Source organism: Gorilla gorilla, chromosome 18, assembly GCF_029281585.2.
Source record: "Gorilla gorilla gorilla isolate KB3781 chromosome 18, NHGRI_mGorGor1-v2.1_pri, whole genome shotgun sequence".
NCBI lineage: Eukaryota > Metazoa > Chordata > Mammalia > Primates > Hominidae > Gorilla > Gorilla gorilla.
In genome coordinates this window covers 5836950-5856483 of record NC_073242.2, presented here as the reverse complement: position 1 = coordinate 5856483, position 19534 = coordinate 5836950, and the positions used below count along the sequence as shown (strand labels likewise).

Sequence of the window (19534 nt, the reverse complement as noted above, 5' to 3'; positions counted from 1 at the left end):
CTGCTCTTAGGTGTAAGGCCAGGTGGTCTTGGCCCCCATGACCCACACAGAACTCCCCAGAAAAAAGCCCTTTGGTCACTGCCCTTACTCATCAGGATGAAGGGAGTGCACAGTGAATCAGAGCAACTGGGGGATCCTGAGCCAGTGGGAGTGGGACTCTGGAGGCAGCTGTGCTGCCAGGGATCCAAATGTCCCTTAAGAAGGATTTTGCAAGAACCAAACTCATCCAAACCCTTGAAATAAAGGTTTTTCCTCCCATGCGATTCAGACCAAGTTACCACATCTTGCTAAGATGTGATGTTTCAAAAACCAGAAACCTCATCGGGCCCCAGTAAGTGACCCAGTGGACCCATGGGCCTGCCTTTTCGCTATCCTAGTGTGTCCTTGCCCAGGCACAGGGCAGCAACCTTGAAGGGCTGAGCCACGGCGAGCTGTGCAGTTCTTTGCGCAGGACCTTAGTCCCAAGCCACCTGCCTGGGCAGGGAGGAGTCCAGCCCGCCCACTGCTCTCAGGCTCTCCAAAAGCTCCAGGGCTGCTGACTAGCTGGGGCTGGCCTCCCCTTGCAGTGCTGGGTAAGACTGGGCTCTTGAGACAGACAAGTGCCTGGGGGCCCCTGCAGGGCCCTGGAATGGGGGCTGCGGGGTGGGCCTGGGGAGAGCTGTTCTGAGACCCCCGAGGGCCCAGGAGGCTGGTGTGTTGGCACCATCCCTGTCCCAGCTGTGCTCACAGTACAGGCTCCTGGGAGCATTTGTAGTTTCCACAGAGGATGAGCAAGGAGCATCCCTGAGCTGCCTTCTGGGGCCAGCAGGCTCTGGGGGCAGCCAGGTCCCACCAGGACACGGGGTGGGCAGCCCAGGCCATGGCTGCCCCTAAGGAGCTGAGGCTGGGTCCTAAGGAAGGACAGAGGCCTGGGAGCCAAGCTGTGGGGTCCGACCGGGAGTGGCTCATTTATTGAGCAGACATCTGCAGCGCAGTGCCCCCTGCACCCCTCATGGGGCTCACAACACCCCATGAGGTCGCTGGATGCAGCCCGTCTCACAGATGGGGAACGGAGGTGCAGAGCAGCGCATCACGTGTCCATGGCCCCTGGTCCACGCCCAGCCGACTCTGCCTTGGGGCCTCACTGAAGGGTGGCTGCCACCCTGAAGAGGCCACTGTTGGGCCATTCCTCAGAGCCAGGGTCTGCAGGTGGCATGCCCCAGCCAGGCCTCGAGTCATCGGTGGAACTTGAGGGTCACCTCCACTGGAAAGTGGTCGCTGATGGCAAGAGCCTGGGGGGACAGAGTGAGCCTCAGGGGAAAAGTGCACCCCACCCACAGGGATGGGAGGGGCCGTTGAGGCCTGGGTGCCCACCCCTGCTGCTGCCTGCGGTGGGGCAGGGGCCGGGGCCGGGGCCGGGGCAGAGGGTGTCACTATTGGCCCTTTGAGGGAAAGGCAAGATACCCTGCCTGCCCAGAGCTCCACATGGGGTGGGCCGGGCTCTCCAGGGTCCTTGGAAACGAGCCCTGGTGCAGGGAGGAAGCTGAGGTGGCCCTGCCTTGGGCGCTGGACCCTCCCTGCTGCCTGAGTGCGCCCGGGCGGTGGGGACCCAAGACCAGCACCGCCCCACGGCCCACTCGCCTGAGTCTGGTCCAGGCCGAATTCCTCCTGGAAGTCGTGCACGGTGGCCGACTGGGGCTTCAGGCTCCGGCGCAGGCGGGCGCCACAGGCCACAATGCGGTCGTAGGCGCAGTCTGAGTTGCCCACCGTGGTGTCGGCGCTGTCAGGGATGAGCCACTTGAAGACCTCACTGCTCCTCAGACGGATGGCGGCCCAGTCCTGCGCCCGCACATAGCTGCAGTCGGCGTTGAAGTCGCCCAGGAACAGCATGTCCTGCGGGCGCCGCGGAGCCGTGTCTGAGCCGCCGCAGGAGCCGTCGAGGTCCCGCCCTCATGAACCAGACCCCCGGGGCGCGCCTGCAGGGACCCCGGGACCGAGGGGTGGGCTTACGTCGGTGCCCCACTTGTCGATCACGTCCAGGTACACGTCGTAGAGCGCGTCGATCTCCGCCACTGCTTGATGCGGCGCCGCGTGCAGCGGGATCAGCACCAGCTTCTGTGCTGCTGCGGGAAGGGGTGGGGGCGTCAGAGCTCGGAGGGAGGGGAGGGGCGGGCCGGCGGAAGGGGAGGGGCGGGGCCTGCTCACCGGTGCCGGGGGCCGAGAACTTGACCACGAAGGGCTCGCGGCTGAAGACGTCCTCGGGGTCTGGGTACAGGTAGGTGTCCACGACCGACACCGCGTCTTTCCTAGGAGATGGGGAGGACCCGCTGAGCCCCCCACCTGCGGCCCCGCGCGCCCCTCCCTGCGGCCCGCCCCTCACCTGTACACGAACAGGTACATCTCCTTGTACTGGTCCCGGCCCAGGGGCTGGCTGCTCACAAAGCTGTACTCGTGCTCGGACACGCTGCGGAGACAGGGGCCCGCTCAGGGTCAGGGCGCCGCGCCGGGGCGAGATCCCGGCGGGGGGTCGCGACGAGGGGCCCTGCCCACCACACCTGTTGATCTGCTCCATGAGCGCGGACACGGCGCTGAGGTCTGGGTCTCGCACCTCCTGCACCAGCGCGAGGTCATAGCCAGCCAGGATCTGGGGAGGAGCGGCGGGTGCGGGGGTCAGCGCGGTCAGCACCCCTAAACGCCGCCCCGCCCCGGCCCGGGCCCCACCTTCGCGATGATGCTGCCGCAAGCCGGGTCCGACACTTTGCTGTCACCGAAGCTCTGAATGTTGAAGGCTCCGATGCGAAGCGCGGCGGTCCCGGCGGCTTCCAGCGCCCAGAGTGCGGCCAGCAGAGCCCGGGGCCCGCCCATTGCGCGGAGCGAGAGGCTGGGAGGGACAGACGCTGCCGCCTACGCAGACCCGCTGTCAGACCCACCGACCCACCACTTTCCTCCGCGGCCGCCCCTTGACGGCCAGTGCGACGCGGAATCCGCCCCTGCGTTCTGCAGGCTCCCAGGGCACTGCTGGGCTCTCAGGGACCGCTGCCTTCTCACTGCGCGGGAAGCTGCAGCCGGAATGGAGGGTCCGGCCCATCCAGCCCCAGCTCAGGGCAGCCGAGAGACTCACCTTGGATGTGGGTGCAGAGGCCCGAGGCTCGGAGATCCTAGGGGGATGGGGATCCCGGGTCCAGGCTGCGGGCGTGTCCGACACAGGACTGCACTGACTCCCTCTGGCAGCAGCTCTGGCACCAAGGCAGGAGCCGGTATTTGAGGTCCTGGTCCAGGGAGGGGCCGGGCTACACTGGGTCCCGCCCCCTCGACTCAGCTGGGTGCCTGATGAACTCCTGGCTTTCATTCCCATGGAGACCCCCAGGGTAAGGGGTGGGAGACCTGCCTGAGCCGGTTCTGGTGCCCCAGACCTGTCCCAAAACCGTCCCAGAAGCCCCTACCAGCCCCCTAGGAGGGAGGTAGACGGTCAGCCACATCCCGGTGTGGCTGTGTTCTTGTCCTCGCCCCTAGAAATTAGGTCGCCTAGACTCTGCCTCCCTGAGCAGAATCCCTTCAGCGAAAGGAAGGCAGCCACACTCCCTGCCCAGCATCTCCTGCTGCTGCTCCACCTGCTCACCCTGCGGTGGAGGCCGAGGCTCCCAGATCTCCCTGTCCCCGTCCCTGGTCCTCCCACCCACCCACAGGCCTCAGGCAGCGCAGCTGGGGGCACAGCTCCAGCTGGGCAGGGCAGGAGGCTGTTGGTCAACATGCCAATGACACCCACACACCACCAAGGCGCCGCCAGGGCTGGCAGAAGCCCCTGGGCGGGGCGGCCAGGCACGTGAGTCTAGGAGTGGCCTGGGAGGCAGGTGCTGCTGCGGGGGCCTGGGCAAAGGTGGTGGCACCAGCCACGGAGGCTGCCACTGCCGCAACATCACAAGCTGCAGGTTCTCATGTTTTATTGTAAAGCAACAAGAAACTCTTATGTACACTGTCCGTCTTGGGGCGCCTCCATTCTGTGCCATCTTCTCTACCAGGCCAGGCAGGCATGGGTGCGGCGCTCAGAGTCCTCTGCCCTGTCCCTGCCCGGCCAGGACCCCGCAGACCTCATGCTAGACGATGACCGTCTGCACCTCCAGCTGGCCCTCCGGCGAGGCGATGACCAGCTCGCCTGCATGCTCCAGGATCTCGATGTCCTCTGATGACACCATGGTCACAGTGGCCTGTTCAGTGCCACTTGTCCCTGCCCGGGCGGCAAGCACAGTGCCCTCGCTGATGGCCGAGGCCAGCGTCATGGCCACCTGCTCTGTCAGGCTCTCGGGGGTGGCGATGGTGATGGTGTCGGCGGCAGCCGCCTCTGGGCCCAGCGCCGTCTCCTCGTCCATGGTGACGTTCTGCACGATGATCTGGTGGCCGGTGCTAGCCTGGTGCACGATCTGCTGCACCACCTTCATGATGTGGCTGTCCACCTGCAGGGCCACGGCTCAGCGAGAGCGGCTGTGCCAGGGAGCCTCCCCGCCCCCGCCTGCCCCACCCCTCACCTCCGTCTGGGTGCCCTCGATGATCTCCGTGGCCTCACTGGTCTCCGCATCGTCCGCGGTGGCCTGGGCAGATGGGCAGAAGGACAGAGGTCAGTCTTGGCTGCCCCTGGGTCCCAGCACGGCCCCAGGGCCCCACACCCACCTCGATGATATACTCCTGGGTGTCAGCTACCACGGACGAGAACTCCACCAACACTGTGTGCGGGTCCTCCGTGAGGACGGTGGTGGCTGCCGCGGGGCTGTCCTCAGACACCAGCAACTCCTCCACCTCCAGCAGGCAGCCCCCTGTGGGTGGGGACTGGGTCAGGGCTTGGCGAGCCCCGGCCCCCTCCCCTCCCCTCCCCCTCCCACCTCCACCGGCCCAGACCTTTGGTGCGCAGGTGCCGGTTCAGCGTGCCGTGCTCGGCGAAGCCACGGCCGCACTTGTAGCACTTGAACGGCTTCTCGCCTGTGTGGTGTCGCACGTGCCGCACCAGTGAGCCCTTCTCTCGGAAGCCACGGCTGCAGAACTGGCACACGTGCGGCTTCTCCTCCAGGTGTGTCCTGAAGTGCACCTGCTGTGCGTTCTGTGGAGACACCTGTCAGTGCCAGCCTGGCCTTGGCCACAACAGACTACAGCTCTCCCCTCCCACTTCTGGCCCAAGGGAGGGGCTGGGTCAAGACTGAGCACGGTGGAGGCAGGGAAGGGGGTGCACCTGGGCCACGGCCAGGGAGCAGGATGGGGGGATCAGGCGCCAGGGTCCTGCGGCCAGAGACCCACCTTAGTCTTGTAGCGCTTGCCACACTCGGGACAAGGGTAGGGCCGCTCGTCTGAGTGGACGCGCCGGTGGCCGCGCACATGGGCAATGGTCTTGTAGAGCTTCCCGCAGTCGCCACAGCGGAAGCGGCGCTCACGCACGTGCACCTCCTGGTGCTTCTTGAGCAGGTAGGCCTTGGGGAAGGCCTTGCCACACTGCGCGCAGGCGAACGGCCTCGGCCCTGCAGCCACACACAGCATCAGGCCCAGCCCATCACCCGCGGGCCCGCCAGGCCGCCTGCCACCTGCCCACAGATCCCCTGGCTGCCTGCTGTCTATGGACCCACCCTGGACACCCAGAGGCACCCCGGCCACCTATAGCCCATCCACTGCCATGGGCCACACACCCATCCATCACCTACCGGTGTGGCCCCTCTTGTGGGCCTCCAGGGTGGCTGCTGTCGGGAAGGTCTCACTGCACTGAGGACACGGGTGGGTCCTGGGCACCACTGAGGCCTCGCTGGCCACCTAATGGGGAACCACAGGAAGGTCTCCAGCACCCGGGGCAGGCTGTGCCCTGGCAGTACCAAGAACACAACCATGGGCCCCACCCTGGCAGGCTCCCTTGTGGCCCCAGGGAAGGCAGTAAACAGATCAATGGACAAAGTCACTGCAGAAAGCCACTTCAGGGAGGCGAAGGCCAGCGTGGGGACAGCCCCTGGGATCCAGCCCTGGGAGGAGCCCACAGGTGGTGCTAGCACCTACTGTCTCCAGCGGCTGCACTTCCAGTACCGGCAGCTGCGGGGCTGCCTCTGCCAGGGGCTGGGGACTGGACCCAGCAGCAGGAGCTGGCTCCAGGGCACCCTCCTCCCCAGCAGCGCGCTCAAGGACGATGCCGGAGTTCTGCATGGCCTGGTGCAGCAGGTTCTCACGGCTGCCCTCGCTGGAGCAGGGGAGCTCCTGGGAGACGGAGGGCTGCAGGGGAGGCAGAGACAGGAGGCTGGCCAGGCAGCCTGGCATCCAGCACCCACCCCATGGGGCAGACGCATGCCAGGAGCCTTGTGCAAACCCTCAGACCCCCATGGCGCTCCCACTGGCCCTGCTCTCCCTGTGGGAAGCCCAGTCCTCGCCTGCCTGGCCCAGACCCCTGCAGCCAGTGCCCAGAACAAAGACTGGCACTGAGCAGGCAGAAGACAGAGCAGCCCTCCAGGGCCCCCCGTCGCCCCCACCTCCGGGGCCAGGGCTTTCATGCCCAGGGGCAGCTCCTGCATCTGGACGTGGACTTCGTGGATGACGGTGCCCTTGGCATCTGTCACCAGGTGAATCACGGGTGAAGTCTCTATAGGCTCGCCTGTCACCGATGATGTGACTGTCCCCAAGCCGGCAGCTCCAGCTCCAGAACCTTCAAGGTAGAGTGAGGGAGTGAAGATCCCTCACACACCCCAGTGGCGGCTGCGTCCACAGCCAGCCCCCAGGACCAGGCAGCTGCCCGCACCATGCTGACCTGCAGGTGCGTCCTCTTTGCTGACAACCACGTCCTTGCTCACACTGAAGCGGATTTTCTCTGTGCAGGGGGTGAGAGACTTGAGGTGCCGGGTCAGTGCACCCGACTCCCGGAAGCTCTTTCCACACTTGGAGCACTTGTAGGGGCGCTCATCTGCAGAGAGAACCTAGTCAGCCCCGGGCAGCCCCAGCAGGCTGGCGACAAGGTGACAAGGCAAAGGCAGGCAGGGGCCCCCGCCTCATCCCCCAAAGCTGGGGAATGCGAGGCTGGGGCACCCCAGGGCCAACCGTCGGGGTGCTACCGGGCTCCAGTCCGAGGTGCGGCCAGCTCACCCGTGTGCCGCCGGTGGTGCCGGATGAGTGAGCCCTTGGTGCGGAAGGAGGCCCCACAGAGCTTGCACTCGTGGTCCTTGCGGCTGCTGTGAGTAACCATGTGGGCCTTGAGGATGCTGCCCTGTGGGGGAGGGCGTGGCAGCTCAGGGCCCTCCTGGGGGAACAGGAGGGGGCCTGCCACCCACACACTGGCTCCCCGCACGCCGGCTCACCGTCTTAAAGGTCTTGTGGCACAGCGCACACACATAGCGGCCATCCTTGTTCACCAGTAGCTTCACCTGGGCCTGCTCGCCCTCCCCTGCGAGCCCCAGCCCCTGCTGGTGCGGGCTGCCCGGGGCCTCGGCCATCTCACCGTCTCCCAGCTCCGCCTCAGCAGCCACGATGACCTCTTTGATGTGCCCACCACCTAGGAGAGACATCTGGGCCTAAGCCCCAGGACCTGCCCCTGTCCAGAGACCCCAGAGACTGCTGGCTCCAGGGGAGGGGACCTGCTGCTCTGAGCCACACCCTGGACCCAACCTGCACTGAGCCCTCAACACACAGGCCCGAGCAACAGCCAAGGTCCCATTCACCTCTCCAGGTCAGAGTGAGAGGTGGAGAGACACCTCCCGACTCTGTCAGGCTGCCCAGAGATGCTCCAGGGCCCCTAAATGTGTCCACAGGGAGACCCACCATGGAGCACAGATGCCCCATCCCCAAAGCCAGGAGGACGTGCGAATCCTGGTGACAAGGTCCCTGGGTGAAGAGACAGCTGCCTGTCCTGCTCGCTGCCACTGCTCCTGCCACTGCTCCTGCCACTGCTCCCACCAACGTAGGGAGGATGTGTGTCCGGGGCCACTCTTCCATCGGAGGAGATGGGCTGGGCCACTGCAGCAGGGCAGGCAGGCCTGGCCGGAGCCCCGTCCCAAGGCAGGCTTGGCCTGGGAGAGTGAACGCTCTCCAGACACCCGGGACAGCCTGAGGCGAGGAAGCCGGGCTTTTGCACTGCTGGGGGATGCTGGGAAAAATGTGACAATGTGCAAAGCTAGGCTGTAAACAGTTCAGGTTTTCTGCTCATGAAGATGACAAGCGGGAAGCAGCTGTGAAGCCACTGCTTAGAAACCACCTCAGTCCGGCTGGCGTCTTGTTTTGACAAGCTGTTCTCTTGAAACACGACAAAAGCGCGGTGACTCAGAAACAATTAAGAGCCTCTCCTGCCCGAGCCCTTACACGCTCGATGCCCCAGGAGTGATCTTCCAAAGGACAGAGGCCTCCGATGGGGAGGACCTGGGGGAACATGGCTGCTGCGAGCCCAGAGGAGATGTGAATTTTTTCCGCGAAGCGGCAGGAGGGCCTGGAGGTGGGTTCCAACTGCCCACACAGCTGACCACACCCCTGCACCCACAAAGACAGGACCTGGCATGCCCCAGCCCTTGGCCACCAGCAGGCAGGACCCTGTGCCATCTCCACTAGAGGCCAACAGGAGAGCTAGCAGCCCTGGACTAAGCCCACCGGGCCTGCTGACTGGCCAAGGGCACACTCAGAGTACCCAGGATGCCCGCAAAGGGGAAAATCCCAGGGGTGCCAGAGTGGCAGGGGTGCCGAGAGGGGCTGCTGAAGCACAGGGAGGGGTGCTGAGCCTAGGGCTGGGGGCTGCTAGAGTTTAGGTGGGTGGAAAGGGGCCTGGCTGGCCAGAGACCCAGCCCAGAGACCCCGCCAGAACCTAAGGAGTTCATGCTCCCAGGTGACGCCACCATCCCAGAAACCAAACGCCAGGTCAAGGCCAGAGCCCGCCCCACCTCCCACATGAACATTCCGAGCTCTGAGTGGCACTGATGAGTGTCTTGGTCGCAGGAATGCCAGGGAAAGGCAGCACGGAGGTGAGACAGGTGCCCTGGCTGCCTCCTGGAGAGCAGCCTGCTCACAGGTGCCCTTCCCAGGCCCCGGGTTGGCCTCCGCCACGGCTCCTCCACCCCCTCTTCCTGCTGCAGCCAGTCCCCAGGGCTGCCCAAGGCCAGGTTCCGCCTGGTGCCCAAACCTACTTCCTGTCCAGCTGCCCACTCCCCGCCTGCCTCGGCCCCGGTCCAGCAGGCTCCCCAGGCAGCAGCCATGCCGCGCCCCACCTCCCACAGCATCAGGTCCCTAGACAGCTCCTTCCCTCGCGTCTGCACACCTAGCCACTCGCCCCTGCCGCACCCCCAACCCCAGCAGCCCCTGGCTCCCTCAACCTGCCCAGGCCCTGGCTGCCTCTGAATGTCGCCCCTTCACAAGCATCTGTCCCCGATGAGAGCTTGCCCATCCAGACCTCGCAACAGCCCCTCCCACAGCACATCAGGGAGAGAGACATCTTCACTTAAAAAGTAGCCATCAAAGAGGCCTGCCATTGCACGCTCATAAAAGCCCCATGAGGACCAGTGTAGCAATCACCACTCCCACACCAGAGGGAGCACTGGGGAGGGCAGGCCACGGCCAGCAGCAAGTCCGAGCCCAGCTAGAGAGGCGGGAGAGTTCCGTCCACCCTGTACCCACCCTCCAGAGCCGCTGCTGGGCGAGTGGGCCATTCTGGTGGGTGCCTGGTGGATGTTGCTGTCTATGGGCAGGGAGCAGGAACCAGGGAGTGGCAGGGAAGTGGGGAAGATTCTGGGAGGGACACGGCAGAGACCACCCGGGAAAGCTGAAGGGAGAGAGCACAGCCCAACGACTCCCTGGTGCCTGGTGTGCCCCCGGCCACTGTGGACACCTGAGGAAGGCCCACTGCCCAACGCTTCCTCCTCCTGCAGGCTATGCCTGCAGAAAGGCTGCCATGAGGCCGTGGCCCCTCCCAGCCAGGCCCTGGTCTTGGGAGAGACGAGCATACAGGCAGCAGAGGCCCCATCCTCCGGCCCCAACCACGAAGGTCTATCAGGCCAGCGATTCATGGAAGTCAGCTTACCAACGAGGTCAGATGCGTGGCTGATGTCTGCTGCCAGGGAGGCCGCCTCCACCACGATGTGGGCCACAGTGATGGGCTCCTCTGGGCCTGGTGCTGCCGGCACCACCTGCCAAAGGGGGAAGAAAACAGGGGACTCGTCTGTATGCTCCAGAGTTAGTTCTCAGAGAAGAGGCCTGGGCTCTGCCAGTGTAAAGCTGTGGAGGTGTGACTTGTGGTGCTCAGGCCTGGGTCCACGTCCTTGGGACGGCTGGGGTGGGGGCTCTCCTCTTCCCCAACAGGACCACCGGTCCCAGTCCAATCCCTTCACCCCAGGGCCAGGGTCAGCGCCGTCACTCTCACACCTCTGGCCACTTGGGCTGGACCTGGAGCACAGGGCGCCTGCAGGGAGGGCAACTCTGACAGGAAGCTGGGCCAGTCTGCAGGAACAATGGCACAGTCCCAGCCCGCCACATCCGGCAGAGCTGTGTGAGGAGAGGGCCCTGGGGGTGTGAGCCAGAGGCCTTCCTGGAGGAGGGGGCACCTCTGGGAGGAGCAGGTAAAGAGCACAGGCTCAGAGTGGGGTGACCAGGGTCCAGCATCATCTGGGCCATGGCCCGCTGGTGGCCAGAGGCCACTGACCACTCTCTGAGCCTGCTCTCCTGACCGTGCAATGCGGACGACAAGCGCCCGCTGCGGCGTGTGCAGGGTTCACAGGCCTGTGCATCCAGCCCAAGCTGGGCGTGGGGCTCAGCAAAGGTGGCCATTTGATGATGAGATGGCGGGACCCCCCAGGGCCACACTTCACTTGTGGAGTCCCTAGGGACTGTGTGCACAGGACAGAAGATAAGCCAAAGAGACAGAAGCTGCCATGGTACCCCAGAGCCAAAGGAAACCCTCCAGCTCCAAGAAAGAAGAGATCCCGGCCCCCAACAGCACGGGCTTCGGCCAGAGGCTGCCAAGAAGGCTGGGCCACCGCAGGCCCTCCAGAACGCCCCAGAGCACCACAGGCTCACACACCCGGACCCTCCCGCACCGCAGCCAGGTGCCTGCCCTCTGCCCGCCCACGTGGCCCCCGGAACCGGCTGCACAGGTCCATCCTGAAGCGCGGCCACCTCCCCCACCTGTCAGGTGAACCCGGGAGGGGATGGGGGAGTGGGTGAGGGCTCACCTCCTGGCCCAGCAACGCTGTGGTGGCAGGGGGGGCAGGCAGGGCCTCCGGAGGGGCCCGCTGGCAGACCTTCTGAATCTTGTGCTGAACAAAATCCTCCAAGGCGGTGAACTCTGCCTGGCAGCGGCCGCATCTGTGCACATCGTCCTCATCTGCAACGAGCCTGCTGTCAGCAGGGCCTGGGAAGGCAGAGGCTGGGCAGCCAGGGCCCCGTCTGGCTTTTCCTCCAGCCCTAGAACAGATTCCCCCAGGAGGCCATCAGAAGCAGAGCTACTTCCCCAGGCTGCTGAGAACACACTCAGGCCCAAAACAAGGTCATCCCAGGGTACAGCCCCTATCCTCTGCAGGTCTGTAGGGGCCAGACCCACCCTCAGGAGGTCAGCACCCAGCAGAGGGTGGCCCTGACAGCACGCTTAGGCTGCAGGGACCTGCTAAGGCTGCCATGCTCAAAACCCACCTCAGCGACTGACAGGCGAGAGGCCCAGAGAGGGGCTGGGAGGCAGAGGGACTCCTCCATGCTAGTTTGGGGACAGTAAAGGACCAGGATTTAAGGCTGTTGGGGCCGGACATGGTGGCTCACACTTGTAATCTCAGCACTTTAAGAGGCCAAGGTGGGAGGACAGCTTGAGCCCAGGAGTTCAAGACGAGCCTGGTCAACAGAGCAAGACCCATCTCTACCAAAAAAAAAAAAAAAAAGTTTTTAAAACATTGTTAAACATTTAGGCTGGGTGTGGTGGCTCACACCTGTAATCCCAGCACTTTGGGAGGCTGAGACAGGTGTATCACCTGAGGTCAGGAGTTCGAGACCAGCCTGACCAATATGGTGAAACCCCATCTCTACTAAAAATACAAAATTAGGGTGGTGGCTCATGCTTGTAATCCCAGCACTTTGGGAGGCTGAAGCGGGCGGATCATGAGGTCAGGAGATTGAGACCATCCTGGCTAACACCGTGAAACCCCGGCTCTACTAAAAATACAAAAAACTTAGCCAGGCATGGTGGCAGGTGCCTATAGTCCCAGCTACTCGGGAGGCTGAGGCAGGAGAATGGCGTGAACCCGGGAGGCAGAGCTTGCAGTGAGCCGAGATCACACCACTGCACTCCAGCCTGGGCAAAAGAGCGAGACTCCGTTTCAAAAAAAAAAAAAAAAAAATTAGCCAGGCTTGGTGGCGCATGCCTATAATCCCAGCTATTCGAGAGGCTGAGGCAGGAGAATCACTTCAACCCGGGAGGTGAAGGTTGCACTAAGCCAAGATCTCCCCATTGTACTCCAGCCAGGGCAACAGAGCGAGACTCCGTCTCAAAAAACAAAACCAAAAAACAAACATTTAGCCAAGCGTGGAAGTGTGGCGGCATGCACCTGTAGCCCCAGCTATTCAGCAGGATTGATTGAGCCCAGGGGTGGAGGCTGCAGTAAGCCATGATCACACCACTGCACTTCAGCCAGGGCAACAGGGCAAGACCCTGCCTTAAAAGAAACAAAAACAAAACAAACAAAAAAACTGCGGGAGTTTGAGCGTGCCCTGGAGCATGTGAGTGGCCATCTCCTCATCTGTAAAATGGGCTGGGGCCCAGGAGGCTGATGCCCACTGGCTCTGGCTGAGAGGCAAACGCAGGGAGCTGACCCACAACCACTCTGCTCGCTGACTTGGGACTTTACTGGTTCCCAAGGTTGAGCCCGTCACCATTGCTGTGCCAGACCCTGGTGGTGCAGAAGAGACCACCCCCTCACTGTGTGCCAAGCACCTCACTGGGGACGTCACCAAATCTTGCCAGTACCCTGTGGAAATGGAGAGAACTATTCCCATCCTAGGAAAATGACCTGAAGTTCAAGGTCACCAAACGGCTGTCAGGGACAGTGCCTGTTTACACAAAGGGATAGGAGCTGTTTCTTCTGCTTCCATAAAAGCCTGCCAGCTCTGACCATTCACGTTCAATCCCTCAGCAAGATCAAACCCAGGCCTGATGCCCGAAGGAGCTGGGCAAATGTTTACTGTTGAATTCGAGGGCGGAGAAAGGGCCAAACCACAGCTATGACTCGCCTGCAGGGGCCACCCAACAGAGAGTCGTCCTCTCCTGATGGCTCCCAGTCACAAACCAAGCTCTGAGGTGCCCACCACCCTCTTCCCCTTCCCACCCCACTCCTGTGTCTCACTCGGCTCCAGGGCATTGCCACTGAAGAACCCCCTACCCCAGAAGGGGACACACCCAGCCCATTTCACACCAGACAAGGCCACAAGCAGGCCCAGCAACCTTTAAAGGGACCCCTCGCCATGAGGGCACTGCCCTTCTCCAAGCTGGAACGAGAAGGGGCAAGGAAAAAAGGCAGAGACTATGAATCCTATGGGGACAAAGACAAGACCACCCTCAACCCAATCATTAACAACCTCCCTTCCTGTCTGACCCAATCTGCATCTTTTTTTTTTTTTCTTTCAAGGCGGAGTCTCGCTTTGTTGCCCAGGCTGGAGTGCAGTGGGGCGATCTCAGCTCACTGCAAGCTCTGCCTCCCGGGTTCACGCCATTCTCCTGCCTCAGCCTCCCGAGTAGCTGTGACTACAGGCGCCTGCCACCACAGCCAGCTAATTTTTTGTATTTTTAGTAAGACAGGGTTTCACCTGTTAGCCAGGGTGGTCTCGATCTCCTGACCTCGGGATCCGCCCGTCTCAGCCTCCCAAAGTGCTGGGATTACAGGCGCGAGCCACCGCGCCCGGCCTTTTTTTTTTTTTTTTTTTCTAAACAGAGACTGGGAGGAGCCAGGCACGGTGGCGCACGCCTGTATTCCCAGCACTTTGGGAGGCTGAGGCGGGCAGATCACCTGAGGTCGGGAGTTCAAGACCAGCCTGGCCAACATGGAGAAATCCAGTCTCTACTAAAAATGCAAAATTAGCCGGGTGTGATGCCGCGTGCCTGTAATCCCAGCTACTCAGGAGGCTGAGTCAGGAGAATAGCTTGAACCCGGGAGGCGGAGGTTGCGGTGAGCCGAGATTGCGCCATTGCACTCCAGCCTGGGCAACAAGAGAAACGCCGTCTCAAAACAAAAAAGAAAATAGAGACGGGGTATTACTATGTTGCCCAGGCTGGTCTGGAACTCCTTGGGCTCAAGTGACCCTCTCACATCAGCCTCCCAAAGTGTTGGGGTTACAGGTATGAGCCACAGTGCCCAGCCATCTGCAGCCTCATAGGACAAGCTCAGAGGGTACAGACCCAAGCTCCATCTCCAAAAGCTCTCAGTGCCCCCAGGAATGAGCCCTTAGTGCATCCCCAACACTGCTCTCGGCACATGACACACAATCTTTTTTCTTTTTTTGAGACAGAGTCTTGCTCTGTCACCCAGGCTGGAGAGCAGTGGTGCGATCTCGGCTTACTGCGACCTCCGTCTCCTGGGCTCAAGCAATTCTCCTACCTCACCTTCCCAAGTACCTGGGATTACAGACGCGCACCACCACGCCCAGCTAATTTTTGTATTTTTAGTAGAGAAGGGGTTTCACCATGTTGGCCAGGCTGGTCTCGAACTCCTGACCTCAGGTGATCCACCCACCTTGGCCTCCCAAAGTGCTGGGATTACAGGCGTGAGCCACTGCGCCCGGCCACAATCTTTATTTTAATTCCCATGATGCTTCTATGAGGCAGCAGAGCCTGGAAGTTAAAGGGGCTGTGAAGGCCTTCACAGTGCTGAGATCCAATCCAACCCTTGCTACTTACTACCTGGGTGACCCTGGTCATTTTCTTTTTTTTGAGACGGAGTCCGGCTCTGTCGCCCAGGCTGGAGTGCAGTGGCGCGGTCTCGGCTCACCGCAAGCTCCACCTCCCGGGTTCACGCCATTCTCCCGCCTCAGCCTCCCGACTACAGGCGCCCGCCACCACGCCCGGCTAATTTTGTTTTTTTGTATTTTTAGTACAGACGGGTTTCACCATGTTAGCCAGGATGGTCTCCATCTCCTGACCTCGTGATCCGCCCGTCTCGGCCTCCCAAAGTGCTGGGATTACAGGCGTGAGCCACCGCACCCAGCCCACCCGGTCACTTTCAGGTCTCCAATCTTCGATTTTCCTCATCCCCAAAATGAGAATAACAATAACATCCACCTGTCAGAATTGGTTTGAGAATGAAAAAACCTAACACAGGATAAGGGCTTGTTACATTACTGGCAGAAGCCGCCGCCCCATTCTGTAGGGGAAATAGAGGTTCACAGAGGTAGGGTCACCTACCCAGGATCAAAGAGCTAGAAAGCGGCAAGTGTGGGACTGCACGGGGCGACAGGCTGGCCGCAGTGGACCAGCCCTCTTGCACTAGGCTCTGCTGCCTCCCTACGGACAGGCTCAGAGCCCAGATCCTGGAGAAACCGAGGCCCCACCCTCTTGGAACCACCAACAGGGCCCTAGACGCCCATCAGGTGCAGGGGGAAGGGGCCCAGAGGAGGGGAGGGCCAGGCTCAGGCATCGGAGGCAGAGAAGGGCCGGGACGCCGGCGTCTGCGAATGTCTACACCGGGCGCCCGGGGGCTCAGCAACCCGCGAGCACTTGTGGACGCACACCGGAGAGGGGGGATGACAGGCGCCCCGCAGGAGAGGCCCGTGAGGGTCGCAGCAAACCTGGGGGTTTCGTGGAGGGCTGTGAGGGTCCCGCGAGATCCGCGAGGTGTCTGGGTCTGGGAGGGTCGGTCGAGCCCGCAGCTCGGGCCATCCGGGCCTCTGCCAGCCCAGGATGAACTGCCCGCACCCCGGCCGCACCCTCCGGGTCGGCCCGGTTACCTTCCTCGCTGAAGGGCGCCGGGAGGCCGAGGAAGCCGCTGGGGGCCAAAGCCGCCGCCACCGCCGCAACCGCACCCTCGCCCGCTTCCCGCCCGGCTTCGGCCGGGGCTTCTGCCGTATGAGCGGCCGTCACCCGCACTGCCATCGCGCCCTCCATGTCGCAACGCGCCGCAGGAAGATGGCGGATTTACGACCATGTCGTCATAACAACGGGCCGCGCCGAGGCCGGCGTGAGGGAACGGCAAGAGGAGGGCGGGGCGGAACCGGAGAGGATTGACGGACAGGCGGGGAGCCGGGCCTGGATAGCGGTGTGGCCTTAAAGGGCAGAGGCGGGGCCGGACGCGCTGAGAGCGAAGATGGGGCGGGACTGTGGGGAGGGCGTGGCTACGGTGGAGCAGATTGACAGGCAGGGGGCGGGGCGGCAGAAGGACCTATGTTCGAGGCTGCACTCGGATTTGAGAGCCAGAGGACGCGAGGGGCGAGCGGACTGGCCGGTGCTAGGCAGCCGCGCCCCAGCGCTTCCGTACCTAAGGACAGGTCGCCCCGCCCGCGGCTGCTGCTGGGAAGCCGCCACAGCTCCATCCAGGGGTGTGGTGCCTGCTGCCCACTGACCGCCTAGGGTGTTAGAGCCTCCCAAGATGGTTACCCGGGTCACGGGAAAAGAACACGGGTCGGGGATGGCTCATGGGTAGCTCTGCGAAGCTGTTTTATTCTTTTATATACTTTTAAATTTTTTTCTTTCTTTTTTGAGACGGAGTCTCGTTCTATCGCCCAGGCTGGAGTGCAGTGGCGCGATCTCGGCTCACTGCAAGCTCTGCCTCCTGGGTTCACGCCATTCTCCTGCCTCAGCCTCCCGAGTAGCTGGGACTACAGGTGTCCGCCACCACGCCCGGCTAATTTTTTGTATTTTTAGTAGAGACGGGGTTTCACCGTGTTAGCCAGGATGGTCTCGATCTCCCGACCTCGTGATCCGCCCGCCTCGGCCTCCCAAAGTGCTGGGATTACAGGCGTGAGCCACCGTGCCCAGCTACTTTTTAAATTTTTTAAAATTTATTTGCATTATATATTTTAAATAGAGACAGGGTCTTGCTGTTTAGACTAGGCTGGTCTCAAACTCCTAGCCTCAAACCATTTTCCCATTTCGGCCTCCCAAAGTGCTAGGATGACAGGCGTGAGCCAGGACTCCCAGCCACGTTGAATTTTTGGTTTTGGAGATGGGGGTTGTTTTTGGTTTTTGTTTGTTTGTTTGGGGTGTTTGTTTTTGAGACAGAGTCTCACTCTATCACCTAGGCTGGAGTGCAATGGCGCGATCTCACTGCAGCCTCCGCCTCCAGGGTTCAAATGATTGTCCTGCCTCAGCCTCCCGAGTAGCTGGGACTACAGGAGTGCACCACCATGGCCAGCTAATTTTTGTATTTTTAGTAGAGACAGGGTTTCACCATGTTGGCCTAGATGGTCTCAAGCTCTTGACCTCACGATCTGCCCGCCTCGGCCTCCCAAAGTGCTGGGATTACAAGCATGAGCCACCGCGCCTGGCCTGTTTTTGTTTTTTGAGGTGGAGTCTCACTCTGTCACCTAGGCTAGAATGCAACGGCACGATCTTGGTTCACTGCGATCTCCGCCTCCCAGGTTCAAGCTATTCTCCTGCCTCAGCCTCCTGAGTAGCTGGGACTACAGGCAACTGCCACCACACCCGGCTAATTTTTTTATATTTTTAGGAGAGATGGAGTTTCACCATGTTGGCCATGCTGGTTTTGAACCCCTGACCTCATGTGATCCGTCCCCCTTGGCCTCCCAAAGTGCTGGGATGACAGGCGTGAGCCACCGAGCCTGGCCAGATTTTTTTTGGAAACAGCACCTTGCTCTGTCGCCCAGGCTGGAGTGCAGTGCCGTGATCTCAGCTCACTGCAGCCTCTACCTCAGCCACCCAAGTAGCTGGGACTACAGGTGCCCATCACTAGCTAATTTTTGTATATTTTGTAGAGATGGGTTTTTGCCATGTTGTCTAGGCTGCTATAGAACTCCTGAGTTCAAGCGATCTGCCTGCCTCAGCCCTCTTACATACTTTTAAAAAATTGTGGGCCAGGCACAGTGGCTCACTCCTGTAATCCCAGCACTTTGGGAGGCTGAGGTGGGTGGATCATCTGACATCAGGAGTTCAAGACCAACCAGGCCAACATGGCAAAATTACGTCTCTACTAAAAATACAAAAATTATCTGGGTGTGGTGGTGCACATGTGTAATCCTAGCTACTCAGGAGGCTGAGGCAGGAGAATCGTTTGAACCCGGGAGGCAGAGGTTTCAGTGAGCCGAGATCGTGCCACTGTACTCTGGCCTGGGCAACACAGCAAGATTCCGTCTCAAAAAAAACTGTGGTAAGTGCACATAAAATTTACTATTAGTGACATTCACAGTGTTGTGCAACTATCACAGCTATGTGGGTCCAGAACCTTTCCGGCACCCTGAAAGGAAACCTGTGCCTTTGAAGCAGTGATTCCCCATCCGCCCCTCCCTGCCAGCCCTGGGTAGACGCCAGTCTACCTTCTGCCTCCATGATAAATTTACCTGTTGTGAACATGTCCTACAATATGTGACTTTGTTTGTTTTTTGAGGGTCTCACTCTGTCGTCCAGGCTGGAGCGCAGTGGCATGATCTCGGCTCACTGCCACCTCCGCCTCCGGGGTTCACGCCATTCTCCTGCCTCAGCCTCCTGAGTAGCTGGGACGACAGATGCCCGCCACCATGCCTGGCTAATTTTTTTTGTATTTTTAGTAGAGATGGGGTTTCACCATGTTAGCCAGGATGGTCCTGATTTCTTGACCTCGTGATACGTCCGCCTCGGCCTCCCAAAGTGCTGCGATTACAGGCGTGAGCCACTGCGCCTGGCCCTGTTTGTTTGCTTTGAGGTAGGGTCTCACTCTGTCACCCAGGCTGGAGTACATTGGTGTGATCCTAGCAGCCTCCACCTCCAGGCTCAGGTAAGGTGATCGGCAGTCAGGTTGGGGTAACAATGGGCCCGCTTTCTGCGAGTAGGTTGCTCACCACTGCAAGGTTTTGAGCAGAGGGAATGATGGTGGGTGTTTCAGAAACATCCCTCTAACTGCTGCACAGAAAAAGGGACTTTCGGCCGGGCCCAGTGACTCACGCCTGTAATCCCAACACTTTGGGAGGCTGAGGCGGGCAGATCACCTGAGGTCAGGAGTTCAAGACAGCCTGACCAATATGGTGAAACCCCGTCTCTAGTAAAAATACAAAAATTAGCCGGGTGTGGTGACGGCTGCCTGTAGTCCCAGCTACTCGGGAGGCTGAGACAGGAGAATTGCCTGAACCCGGGAAGGGGAGGTTGCAGTGAGCCGAGATCTCGCCACTGCACTCCAGCCTGGGTGACAGATCGAGACTCTGTCTCAAAAAAAAAAAAAAAAAAAGGGATTTTAGGGCCTAAGCAGAAGCAGGAAGGGGCTCAGAAAGCCACTGAGAGCCAGAATGGGTGGTCTCTGAGTGGGGCAAACAGAACGAAGAGCAGGTTGGAGCTTTTGGAGCAGGGTTCTGGGGAGCTGCTGGGGAGGAGGACCAGGAGACAGGTGGGTGAGGTGAAGCCATGGAGGAGGTGAGCGCAGAGCCCCAAAAGACCTCCATTCATGGTGTGCTGAGGAGT

At 61.2% G+C, this 19534-nt stretch overlaps 2 protein-coding genes across 7 annotated transcripts; both read right to left on the bottom strand.

Annotated features, from left to right (window-relative positions):
• Positions 1 to 1087: 1087 nt before the first annotated feature.
• Positions 1088 to 3813, bottom strand: DNASE1L2 (deoxyribonuclease 1 like 2). Its single transcript, XM_055364997.2, is given in 8 exon segments — positions 1088 to 1271; positions 1621 to 1872; positions 1990 to 2154; positions 2156 to 2285; positions 2360 to 2443; positions 2535 to 2623; positions 2701 to 2883; positions 3101 to 3813. Coding segments are annotated over 8 exon segments (1194 nt in total). The 5' UTR covers positions 3335 to 3813; the 3' UTR covers positions 1088 to 1214.
• Positions 3814 to 3903: 90 nt separating this feature from the next.
• On the bottom strand, positions 3904 to 16215 carry E4F1 (E4F transcription factor 1). 6 transcript variants are annotated; one of them, XM_004056997.4, is made up of 14 exons: positions 15880 to 16215; positions 11133 to 11284; positions 9986 to 10091; positions 7287 to 7480; positions 7075 to 7195; positions 6743 to 6895; positions 6468 to 6640; positions 6004 to 6213; positions 5661 to 5766; positions 5263 to 5480; positions 4870 to 5068; positions 4645 to 4787; positions 4503 to 4565; positions 3904 to 4430 (listed from the first exon to the last, which is right to left on the bottom strand). In XM_004056997.4, the coding sequence occupies exons 1-14, from the start codon at positions 16034 to 16036 to the stop codon at positions 4074 to 4076; spliced, it is 2352 nt and encodes a 783-aa protein (XP_004057045.3). In that variant the 5' UTR covers positions 16037 to 16215; the 3' UTR covers positions 3904 to 4073. The 6 variants fall into 6 exon arrangements, with proteins under 6 accessions (XP_004057045.3, XP_055220969.2, XP_055220968.2 ...); XM_055364994.2 differs by having other exon boundaries at positions 11133 to 11364; positions 15880 to 16112; XM_055364993.2 differs by having other exon boundaries at positions 15721 to 16094.
• Between the last annotated feature and the right edge of the window lie 3319 nt (positions 16216 to 19534).